We start from the raw sequence: 12,006 nt of genomic DNA, 5'->3' as shown, positions 1-12,006 counted from the left end.
TATATTTGATGCGTTTCCCTCAGTTATAGTTTGTAACTTGGATTAGTTTTTTTCTCAATCGATTTATCAATTTCTTACAGCGGTATACTACTGTTGCCTTTATTTGCTTATGCTAGGATGTTCACTGCTCTCTGTCACAATAACAAGATTTAAAAAAGACTGTTCTAATTTGATTAATAAAGGATCTAAAATAGAAGAAACAAATTAAGGGGATTGGTTGGTTTTTCGAGATAAAAGAAATTGCAAATTTGGCGGGAAATGATTCTGCCTAGATTTGTCTTTATTCAACATTGGTACCTTTTTTTTTGAAAAATTATATAAAACATCAAGGATTTTATGAGATTTTCAAAGAAGGCATTTTACTGTGGATTCATTTATTTTCGTGGGTATCAATTTTCGTGGATAGAGAAAAAAAGACGTTTCGTGGTATACGTAAATTCGTGGATCGCTGATTACAACAACAAAAAATTAGATACGTAATTCGTGGATTTCTTTTTGATTTAGGAGATCATATAACCTCCTTGTTTTGATCAATAATAAAAAAAAAAAAAAAGAAGGAATTCATTGAAAAGGCTCGCTTGGTCATTCTAGGTTAAAGTGTTCATTGATAACTTCGATTACAATAATGGACAGAGACAACTAATTATTTGTTTGTTTTACAATTTATAAATTCTTGTCTGAATTCTATAAGGCATTCAAAACTTTATGATTGAAAGCTCATTTCCCTAATCACGATATAATAAACAGTGATATAAGTATAAGGTGTGAAAATAAATGTTCCTGTCATAAACAATATTACCTACGGGCAATATCCCCGTACTTAATCCTATTGATTTTTAATCACTGGTAACCCAAACTATGACACGGTAATTAACAACTTGCAGTTATTTTCCATGAACAGTTTTAATCAATTTTAAAAAGTAAATTATCACTGATATTAGATATATTTATTATAGATTTAATCAAAATACTTGTATCTTCTTTCAATAAAAAACACGTGTTATGTTACAATGTTTATCGCTAGTCAACACAATACTAGAACTGCATAACATAACCGGAAATAAACATCTGACTCAATACACATTTCTCGGGATTATTCTTCGTTGAATTCTTAAATTCGTGGTTCGCTGTTACCCACGAAATCCACGAAAATTGGTATACCACGAATAAAAATGAATCCACAGTAAACTATATGTTATCAAATTATGAAAAGAGAAGCCGGATTTAGTAGGCAATCTTTTTAATGACATTACATAGATAAACCCAGAGCATTTCGAATATCTTGGAAAAATGACGAGAAAATGAGGAGCGAACATCTTTGATTTCTAATAAGATAACTATCCAACAGAGACAAAATGTCATACAAGTGAACTGCTAAAGTTAACAATACGGCTTTCAACAATGAACAGCACAGTGAGCTATTAAATGCCAAGAAATCAAAAATGTAAATACAATTCAACGAGAAAAACTAACAGTCTTATCAATGTCAAAATCAATGAACGAAAAAACAACATGATATGCAGCAACACATGACGACCACTGAATTACATGCTCATGCTCAGGCACCTATAGCCTAGAGCGGGAGGGGGTTAAAAACTACCTTAACCTGGGACAGTGATGTAACAAAATAACATGTTAATATACATGTTTTTATTACTGCTTAATTGATTTAAATATAAAAAAAGACAAAAAAGGCAAAATTAGTTTATTCTTATAATTATAGGAACAAATATGAACACGAAGTTGTCTTATTCTTATAATTATATGAACAAATATGAACATGAAGTTGTCTTATTTAAATTATTATGACTAGTAACGAGCTGTGTCGCAATAAATCCACATATACAAGCAGACGATAACGGTATATGTACCAATGAAAATGCCAAGTCTTTCGAAGTTTATTCTGGTGTCTAGTAACAATCAAGTTCAAAGTTTTACTGATAACCGCTTAGGTCACCTAGATTTTAAATTTAACAATTTATCGTGAAAAGCTAAAAAAAGACACGAAATACTGTGGATTCAATATAATTCGCTTGATACCAATGTCGTTGATGTTTTTGGTAAAGGTCAAACATGAAATTTAAATGATTAATGAATATACATTCAAATGCAAATACTTATCTGTAGACTAAGGCAAATCCACGAGATCAATTATCTTCGAAAATACAATGTTCTCTAAGTCAACGAAAATTGATACCGACGAAAATGAATGTATTAACAGAACCTGTAAATAAAAAAAATACAAGAACAAAAGACCGTAGTGTAATACTACTGGTTAACACAAAGTCTGTTAAATGGATGAATTAACAGTAGCTTAATGACATAATTTTATTTTAAACAAAACTTAAAATCATGAGATAAAAAAAATAAAATAAACGATACTCTTCATTTCAAAACAATTTTACCACGACCTGTATCTGTATGTATTATACATTCGTTACAATTATAGTTTATAATATTAGTATTTTCATCGGATATATGATAATAATTTCTTTTCTTTTCTTAAAAGGTTCTAGCAACATGCTTTGTCAGAAAAGGAATGGATTATTTTTTCTCGGAGCATGAATTAAAATGGTTAGACGGATCTCCACCTAAAAAGAAGGAAATTGAAAAAGAAAAACATATTGTAAATATCATATAAAGTTATGAAAAATTATTTGTAGACATGCTCATCTTGTGAAATTGCTTATTTGTCATTCATATACTTCGAATATCAATATGATCGTGTAACTAATATAGTCTTCACTAACACTATTAAACAATTATATTAAGGGGCTAGCTGGGGACCACACTCGGGTAGTGGATTTTCTCTTTTAAATGAGAAACAATTTACAAACACAAGTTTGTATCATTTCGGAGCTTTCTACCCTTACTAATATTGTGTAATTTAAATTGTGTAGTTTGACTGTCCCTTTGGTATCTTTCGTCCCTCTTTTAAACTTTTACGTCAAGAGTTAACTCCCTTATGTTTTCTGTTCCACCTTGTTCTTTATTATATTTCTTAATCAATGTTTAACTCATGTCTATTATTATTGGTTCTAACTTTAAAAAGCTTTAGTATAGAGGAGCAATTTCCTTTTTCTCAAAAAGCTGGGCAGATATTAAAAAAATAAAATCAAAGAGGTCAATGCAATTTATATAAGTGAATCTTAAACATACGTCCTGTATTTAGCGATATTTATTTACTGCTTTGCTCTAATGGGTTATTTCATGAGCAACATTTTATTGACATTTTTATTATTTTTCATCACAAGTACGTTGCTGGAAATTTGATAAAACAAAGTATTTATTTTTACAGGACAATACACGTAGGAGAGAGTCTGTTTCAGCAAGAAGAGAGAGGTGTAAATCTCTGCCAGCAACAGCCAACATGGGATTTCGTCCTCATTTACCAAGTGTTGACGAAACTGCAATGAATACCTATAACTTGAATGCCTTTGATAAACGCCAAAGAAAGATTTCATTAATGGCGCTTCCCGATGAAAGAACCTACCGGAAGTCAAGTGAACGTTCTATAAATAGTGATTTTCAGTTATCTGTTTCCTGTTTAAATAGGTCATTGTCACAAGAAAATACAGACGGTATAAGAAATCAAGAAATATTCGACAAGAGGAAAACACGAAGGCCATCACTACTTGCTATACCACCGCCAACAGTGCACGAGTAAAACAAAAACAACGTGACCACGTTAAATATAAGCATTCAAAAACTGTTAGAGTTGACGAACTGATTTTATTAAAGAGAGCTGAGCGTTTTGAAAGTGTAGGCTTTAAGACAGATCTAGTGTATATAATAGTCTCTACTGTCAGATAGCTCCAGAGAGGATATTTTTTGTATTATTTGCTCGATAATGTATTGATGTAATATTTTATATGAAACTGTACCTTTTCAATGTGTTACTATAAGAATGAATGACCTGTTATACATATACATGCATATAGTTAACCAATTTGATCATAAGCTGATTGACGATAAAAAACATATCATTATAATTGTTTGTTTTGTTTAATAAGAATGAACGGTATCATGACTTTCGGAACAAGTAGACAACAGTACATTGCAATATTACATTTTACGGTATTGATCTTGAAACCGATATGTGTACTTTGATTTGGGACTACCATTTATATTTGTTGGATACTTTTAACAATTGTTGTTGTGTCCATACATGATCTGCTTAATTTTCTGGATCACATTCGTTCACCCATTTTTGTTGGTTGGGTGTTGCTGAGGTTTTAGTTTTCAGTAAGGCTATTGTGTACCAATGAAAACTTATGGTAGTGACTTCGTTACAAACGAAACAAGGGTATATAATGATTCTTATCAACAGTTTAATTGATTAAAAACCCATGCACTTCTAAAACACGGAATTAACGATTATTAACAATAACCCAACAGCTAAAAATGGAACTGAATTCATTGATTGATTGTTGGTTGCTTAACGTCCAGACAACAGACCACCTACGGACCCCTCAAGGAGTTGTTGCAAGGGTTCTTAACGTGCAAAGAGCGTGGCAATCTCCTTACACAAGGCATCGGGTTTAACGTCCCCCTTTTGAAGTGTAAATGACAGATTTAACAACACCAACAACAAATTATTGGTGTAGGGGTTAGCAACTATAGGTCACTGTAATCTATTCAACAATGGTAAAACCCATAGGAATACGTCATCAGATAACAAGTCCTTGATGTAACGAAATGTTAACCCATTTAATGAGAAAACAAATAGCCTGGTCAATGTACAAAACAACAAACAAACAAAAAACTATACATTAACATAATAATACAGACGTGCATTATCACTGATCTAGTATACATATTTTTAGGGGCCAGCTGAAGGACGCCTCCGGGTGCAGGAGTTTCTCGCTACATTGAAGACCCATTGGTGGCCTTCAGCTGTTGACTGTTCTATGGTCGGGTTGTTGTCGCTTTGACACATACTCCATTTCCTTTCTCAATTTTAATAAATCAACTACTGGCATCTCATAAACTATGCATGTTTGCGTAAAATACACGACTTTTTAAAACAAGTCATGTGGTTTTGTTAGCTCCAAGAAATAATAAGAGATATTTTTGAAGTATATGTATGCCTATTTTTGAGACACAGATACATAGAAACGATGATATATATAAGGTTATTTATCAACTGTTAATTTGATTGAAAACCGAGGTAACTCTCCAACCTGTTCGGTTCGTTAACGTCAAACAAAAAACAAAATAGTCTTGAATGCATTATGGTTTCTTCAGAGTTTGGATTATGTTGTTCTATGTTTTGTGCAGATTGTCATCGTCTTGATAATTGTGTGCACTGTTTTATTCGTTGATTTAAGACCAAATAACGTTATTTACATCCTGTTACTTGAAAATAATAATAAACGTAGATAAGAAACAAAACAACTATATGTTTGTGTATATAAATTTATTGTTTAACTATTCTAACACAATCATACCAGTCACAATCAAGAACAAAAGAAAATCAAAATTGAACAATGCATATTTAAGTATTTGTTAATTTATTAATTAATGCTAAACGTAGATAAGAAACAAAAAAGTGTTAGAACTATAAGTTTGTGTATATAAATTTATTGTTTAACTATTCTAACACAATCATAACAGTCACAATCAAGAACAAAGTAATACCAAATTTGAACAATATAAAAAAGAAGATGTGGTATGATTGCCATTGAGACAGCTATCCACAAAAGACCAAAATGACACGGACATTTACAACTATAGGTCATCGTACGGCCTTCAACAATAAACAAAGCCCATACTGCATAGTGAGTTATAAAAGGCCCCGATAAGACAATGTAAAACAATTCAAACGAGAAAACTAACGGCCTTATCTATGTAAAAAAATGAACGAAACAGTACATCATAAGAACGAACTATAAAAATCAGTTGAAAAAGGCTTAACTCATCAGATGGACAAAAATACATATTTAAGTATTTGTTATAGACTTTGCACCATATATGCTGTTATGAGGCGATTGCATATGCATTTTAAACTGTTCTATTTTTCTTGATAAAAAATATTTCAGACTTCTGACCAAATGGTAATATTAAAAATTTTTGATCCTCAGAGCTGTACAATTTTGTACCCTTTTTTGACTTTCGAACTTTTATAGCTGGGCGTCACTGGTAAGTCTTGTTTGGACGAGGCGCGTTTTTGACGTAATGAATTTTAAACCTGATGCCTTTTGTTATCTATTATTCATGTGTTTCTTTACCTAATACATTCTCCTATTTATTTGTATTGTAGTCCTGTATTATTATGTTGTCATTTTTATGTTATATTTAAAAATGCAATCAAAGTGCGAGGTTTGGCATGCCACAAAACCAGGTTCAACCCACCATTTTTGTCTTTAAAAATGTCCTGTATCAAGTCATGAAAATGGCCATTGTTATATCATAGTTCGTTTCTGTGTGTGTAACATTTTTACGTTGTGTTTCTGTTGTGTCGTTTGTTTTCTCCTATATTTGAGTGTGAATTCACATTACTACAAGACGTGTCACGGTACTTTTCTATCCCAAATTCATGTATTTGGTTTTGATGTTATATTGGTTATTCTCATCGGATTTTGTCTAATGCTTAGTCCGTTGCTGTGTGTGTTTCATTTTAATGTTGTGTCGTTGTTCTCCTCTAATATTTAATGCGTTTACCTCAGTTTTAGTTTGTTACCCCGATTTTGTTTTTTGTCCATAGATTTATGATTTTTGAACAGCGGTATACTACTGTTGCCTTTATTTAAAAATAACTCCTAATAGTCGAATTGAAATTATTATCATGATAAACCAAAAATAATATCAACCCTATGAAATTCAGATACTAGCAATTGAATTAATAAATATGCGTCTTTGAAAATTTTATTACAGCAGACCAAAGCAAAATATTATACAACACAATCAAGTTGATGTTAAGCTGGGGTCACACATTCACGATTTTTACAGCCGTCCTTGACAGGACCATTCCCGATTAAAATTTGTCAAAAGTCTGATCAAGATCCTGTGAATCGTGGATGGAAATTCAAACTTTAATTAAAATTTTTAAAACAAATAATTTAATCACGACAACAATCTGATATTGTACAGGAAGCGTCGATATTCAACTGTTTCCAAGCTAATTTGTCCCGATTCTCAATCCGCTTCTAATCTAATTTGTATTTTTTGCCTGGTAAAATTCGACTGAGTCTGTCACGACTGAGTCCCGTTTCTACCGAATGTAATCCGACAGAGATCAGACAGTGACCAGACAGTGAACCAACGCTGACGGAAGTTATCCGTTCGAAAACTGTCGGCATACTCGGGATGACCAGGTACTGTCGGGACGTAAACCTATCACGGTCCGCTGTATCGCATTGTAAACGGCTTTGTCTGGTCTCAGTCGTATTGTTTTCTGTAAATGTCGGGACTGTGACGTGGGTATCATCGACGAATTTCGTATTAATAACGGGACTGTTCCTGAACAGTTTCGGCAAAAACGGTTCGCAATCGACAAGATCTGGATGGAATCTGGACTCAATAGGCAGAAAAACAGCAATGAAAAATTTCTCCATTTCATTCCCGTCCACAGGACACCGTCCAGAATACATAGAACATTGTTAGGAATTTGATCCGATACAGCAGAACCTGTCACGACATATGAACGATTGTAATCCGACCAGACAAAATCGGCTGAGTTTCTCCGAATGTTACGGGACGCACCTAACTGTCGGGGTGCTTCGCCGAACTATTCGGACCCTTCCCGACCCGTAGGAATCTGTTACGAACATATACGACTGAGTTCAGACAATGATAGTACATTCCAGATAATTGAGGATAGTAATCCGACTTTTTCACTTTTCGTGTCGTATCGCTGTCTGATCTCAAACGGGAACAATAATCGGCAATGTGTGAAACCCGCATTGAATCTCAAATAAAACAAGCAAAATAAACAATAAGGTAAATCATAAAATAAAAAAATTACTAAACTCTGAGGAAAACTCTTAAAAGGGAAGTCCTTAATCAAATGGCAAAATGAAACGCTCCACACATCAAACAAATGAACAACAACTGTCATATTTTGACTTTGTCCAAGCATTTTCTTATGTAGAAAATTAAACACACAATTGTTTTCTGCTTATCAGACTTCATTAATATGATAAATGTGTGTAAACATGCATCACAGACATACAATACAACCAATTATAAAATTCAAGCAAACATACAAATAAACCAGACTTGGACACAAACAAAAACACGTAGTTGCTAGTAAATCTGACAAAGACGCCAACATAAAAGCTGTTGTAGTGGATTACATTGACAATTTATCAAAAGGTAATGCCATTCTAGTATACACATCCCAATAATTACAAATGGACTAAAGTATGAATGCAAGGGTTAAAGGCAAATTGATGCAGTAAAACTGAGAGTATTGGTGCTGAACAGAATAGCAATACTGATGTCAAAAATGATAGTAAGGGGGGTAAAAACATGTACAACATACAGAATAGATGATGTTTTACAAACCAATGAAGTATGTAAAACAAAAACAAAACACCATTACTTATAGTTATCAGTGTATGTTCAAGAGATCTTACTTTACAAATAAAACACTTTACAACCAGTTATAAACTGATTTGAAATGTAAGATGTTTAACAAAATATGTCTAACAACATTTACCTACACTCAAACGAATTCGATCAAGCTGCGAATGTCTTTTGAAGATGTTCATGTTGTTCTAGAAATAAAATACTTTGCAAATAAGTGCTAAAATCTTATTTCTTTGAAAAACATCAATATATTACGAGAAGCACTTGCAAAGAAGGTTGTTTTTATTTTGATGTTTTTCGGACGTACATAGAAGCACAGAAAAACAAATGGTATCAGCAATTATTTTAAAAACGGAAAGAGTAATCTAAAATGTCTAAGAGAAAGACAGGTAAATAATTTGTCTCTCTTTTGTACGCCTTTAAGTTACTCAACACCATAACTTTTCTTCACAAAAGCTAAGCCTTCAGCTGCTCTCACACGTTTCAATGCTACCATAAGCCGGTAAATTGTTGGTTTCACCTTCTCATGTTGTTTCTGGGTTTTCCATTTCACGAGCAGATTGTGTATTTGTCCATTCAAATTCCTTGGGAAATTGTGCATTGTCTCCTTTATGTTGCCGATACTTAGACCTAATTCAACTCCAAAGTGTACAACACAATCACCTATCAGATTCTCTTTTGTTAAACCATTAATAACAACATCTGATGGAATGTCTTGTAGACGACGTTCAGCTTTGTCTGTAAGAAAATAAGCAAATACAATTAATGCATGTTTTTTTGTTAAAAAGCAATTGTTATCTCACCATAAATTCTAAAAGCACACAATAAAATAAAATAAAAATATTAATATGATTTTTTCTATGCTTTTAGATATTAACTTTACTCTACGTTTTAAATATATATGTTTTAATCGATAAAAATAAACATACCAACTAAACTATGGTCCTCTCTATGTACCTTAAATAAAAAAAAATGAAATAAAAACGTTAATATGAGTTTATCACATGAACTGCTGTTCATGTAAAAAAAAACCAATGAAATTAAAAACTGTCAGCAAGACAAGAAAAAGTAAAATGTGCATTCGCATAAGTTTCACAAGCGTCTTTTAAAGAATTGTTATTTAATTATATGTGCTATTTCCGATCAGGATATTTTGACTGAGTGTAACCGATAATTAACCAGCAATTTCCGTTAATAAATGTCGTTGCCAAGTCAGGAATTCCACAGTAGATTGTCTCTTTCTCCGTTGATTGAATAATGTTTTTTTGCCATTTTTAATGGACCTCCTTTTTATGCCCCACCTACGATAGTAGAGGGGCATTATGTTTTCTGGTCTGTGCCTCTGTTCGTCCGTCCGTCCGTCCGTCCGTCCGCTTCATGTTAAAGTTTTTGGTCAAGGTAGTTTTTGAAGAAGTTGAAGTTCAATCAACTTGAAACTTAGTACACTTGTTCCCCATGATATGATCTTTCTAATTGTAATGCCAAATTATAGTTTTGACCCCAATTTCATGGTCCACTGAACATAGAAAATGATAGTGCGAAGTTCAGGTTAAAGTTTTTGGTCAAGGTAGTTTTTGATGAAGTTAAAGTTACATCAACTTGAAACTTAGTACCCATGTTCCCTATGATATGATCTTTCTAATTTAAATTCCAAATTAAAGTTTGGACCCCAATTTTACGGTCCACTAAACATAGAAAATGATATTGCGAGTGGGGCATTCGTGTACTATGGACACATTCTTGTTCTAATTGCCTTGGAGTTCAATAGTTTGATATAATTTCTTTTTGCTTTTGCTATTGAGGGATACATGAATATTCTGAACCTTTCATCTGGTGGAAGCAAACAACTATATACATTTGGAGTACAATTTATTACCTCTTAGATTTTTCTTATCTAAATTTTAATGATTTTATGAATTTATACGACAATATCATTAAATTTTGCCATGGTGTAGTGGTTAAAGCATTGGACTACAAACACAAAGGTTCCTGGTTCTATCCCTGTTCCTCGGGGAAAATGTCAGGAACTGAATTTTCGGCTCTCCCTTGTTACCATTTGCCTGTATGGTCTTGATAAAAGATGAGCTAGAGTCCGTCGGAAGAGAACGATACATGTCTGGACCGTGTTAAGAGAATGCAATATCTCTTGCACGTAAAAGACACCCTTGTAGATTTCGAAAAAGATCATGCAAATGCCGCTACAAGACAGCACTCGCAACCGGGATGGGATAAATGAGAGTTGTAATAACTTGTTTCCTAATCCGTTTTAAATATGTTTAAACTAAATTAAAATCAATGACTTTAACAATCCTTGTAGTAACGTGTTCATGTAGATAAAACAAAACTAATCAATGTGGTATGCGTTTTGTCGAGAAGGCCAATATTAACCCTTTTAAGTAAATGTGAAGAAATTATATAGTTGAAGATAACGACCACTTACATTATTTGTGCATGATATGATAGTTCTCACAACAATAATGAAGTTGTCGCAAGCTTTTTTACGATAATAATCGAAAAAATACATTTACTTGAGTATGAACAAATTAAAAAATAAATAAACGTAAGCTAATTCCAGTATCTAACCTGACACAAATAGTGTTCACTCTCAATAGCTGTCAGTGCTTTCAGAAGTTTGTCAAATGTTGTCGTCGATCGGTTGCATTCTTCTGTATCCCTCCAATTAAAGAGTCCCATCAGCATAAAATCCATTGGATTTGAGAAATAACGGAAATTCAAGTCATCATAATCTGTTTTTGTCATACCAAGTTGAATAAAGAAGCTGTAGAAGTCTCCAATCCCAATTTTCCTGGCTAACTGTACGAAATGCTGATCATTTGGCTTCAAGAGCAAGGTTTCTGTTTTAAGACCTTAAATAACAATTTCATTATTACAACTTTTATTTTAGAACTTTATCTGGACTGATTTATGTAAAATCTTTTGATTAGAATTGTGTTGTTCTATTATTCCAAACGAAAAAGAACTATTTGGCGTCAAAGTATATTTGTATGGACGAATATTGCATGTAAGTTTTTTTTAAAGATTTTATACTGTTAAGCGATATAATAAAAACCTCAATTATATCACTCGATTAACACAATTCAAGTATAAGGTTTGATAAAGTGTCGTGTTTGTATTCGTCTATTCGACAGTGAATCAGTTTGGAACACTGCATTTATTGGACGTATGCTAATAGATATTTTAATCAGGCAAAACTTAATAAATTTAAGTTGAAATTGATTTGAACTAGCTTTATAAACTGCGAGTACTCTAACGCCGAAGCTTTATGTCTTTTATTTTTGTATCAGTTGTTTTTGTGTCTCATATTGATCTTTTGAGTTAAGCAAATTGATATTACTTATGACACTTATCTATGTTGTACTGTTACAATAATCACCCGGGTTGGTTGAGAGTCACAGACTCGTAAACAAAAGTTAACCATGCCACATTATTTATGTGTATGGCTCAAATTCCCGT

The 12,006-nt window shown here is 32.7% G+C and overlaps 2 protein-coding genes across 2 annotated transcripts in view; one reads left to right on the top strand and one right to left on the bottom strand.

The window, feature by feature from the left end:
- LOC143059754 (electrogenic sodium bicarbonate cotransporter 1-like) overlaps positions 1–3,892 on the top strand; it is a 36,421-nt gene extending 32,529 nt beyond the window's left edge. Inside the window, exons 18-19 of the mRNA XM_076233305.1 lie at positions 2,510–2,626; positions 3,299–3,892. Of these exons, the coding sequence (XP_076089420.1) occupies positions 2,510–2,626; positions 3,299–3,667 (486 nt within the window). The 3' untranslated portion in view covers positions 3,668–3,892. The remainder of the gene's footprint in view (positions 1–2,509; positions 2,627–3,298) is intronic.
- Positions 3,893–8,883: 4,991 nt separating this feature from the next.
- Positions 8,884–11,396, bottom strand: LOC143059544 (uncharacterized). The gene is made up of 3 exons (XM_076233062.1): positions 11,116–11,396; positions 9,462–9,489; positions 8,884–9,270 (listed from the first exon to the last, which is right to left on the bottom strand). The coding sequence occupies exons 1-3, from the start codon at positions 11,290–11,292 to the stop codon at positions 8,957–8,959; spliced, it is 519 nt and encodes a 172-aa protein (XP_076089177.1). The 5' UTR covers positions 11,293–11,396; the 3' UTR covers positions 8,884–8,956.
- Positions 11,397–12,006: the final 610 nt, after the last annotated feature.

The sequence above is a fragment of the Mytilus galloprovincialis genome, chromosome 14 (genome assembly GCF_965363235.1).
Source record: "Mytilus galloprovincialis chromosome 14, xbMytGall1.hap1.1, whole genome shotgun sequence".
Lineage (NCBI taxonomy): Eukaryota > Metazoa > Mollusca > Bivalvia > Mytilida > Mytilidae > Mytilus > Mytilus galloprovincialis.
This window is presented reverse-complemented; position numbering and strand designations above follow the sequence as displayed.

Excerpts from the sequence above, each read along its gene's own strand:
- LOC143059544 (XM_076233062.1), bottom strand. The coding sequence starts at position 11,292 with ATGACAAAAACAGATTATGATGACTTGAATTTCCGTTATTTCTCAAAT. Across the intron at positions 9,490-11,115 it reads GTGAACACTATTTGTGTCAG|GTACATAGAGAGGACCATAG; the intron begins GTTAGATACTGG and ends TTTTTATTTAAG. Across the intron at positions 9,271-9,461 it reads AGAGGACCATAGTTTAGTTG|ACAAAGCTGAACGTCGTCTA; the intron begins GTATGTTTATTT and ends ATTTTCTTACAG.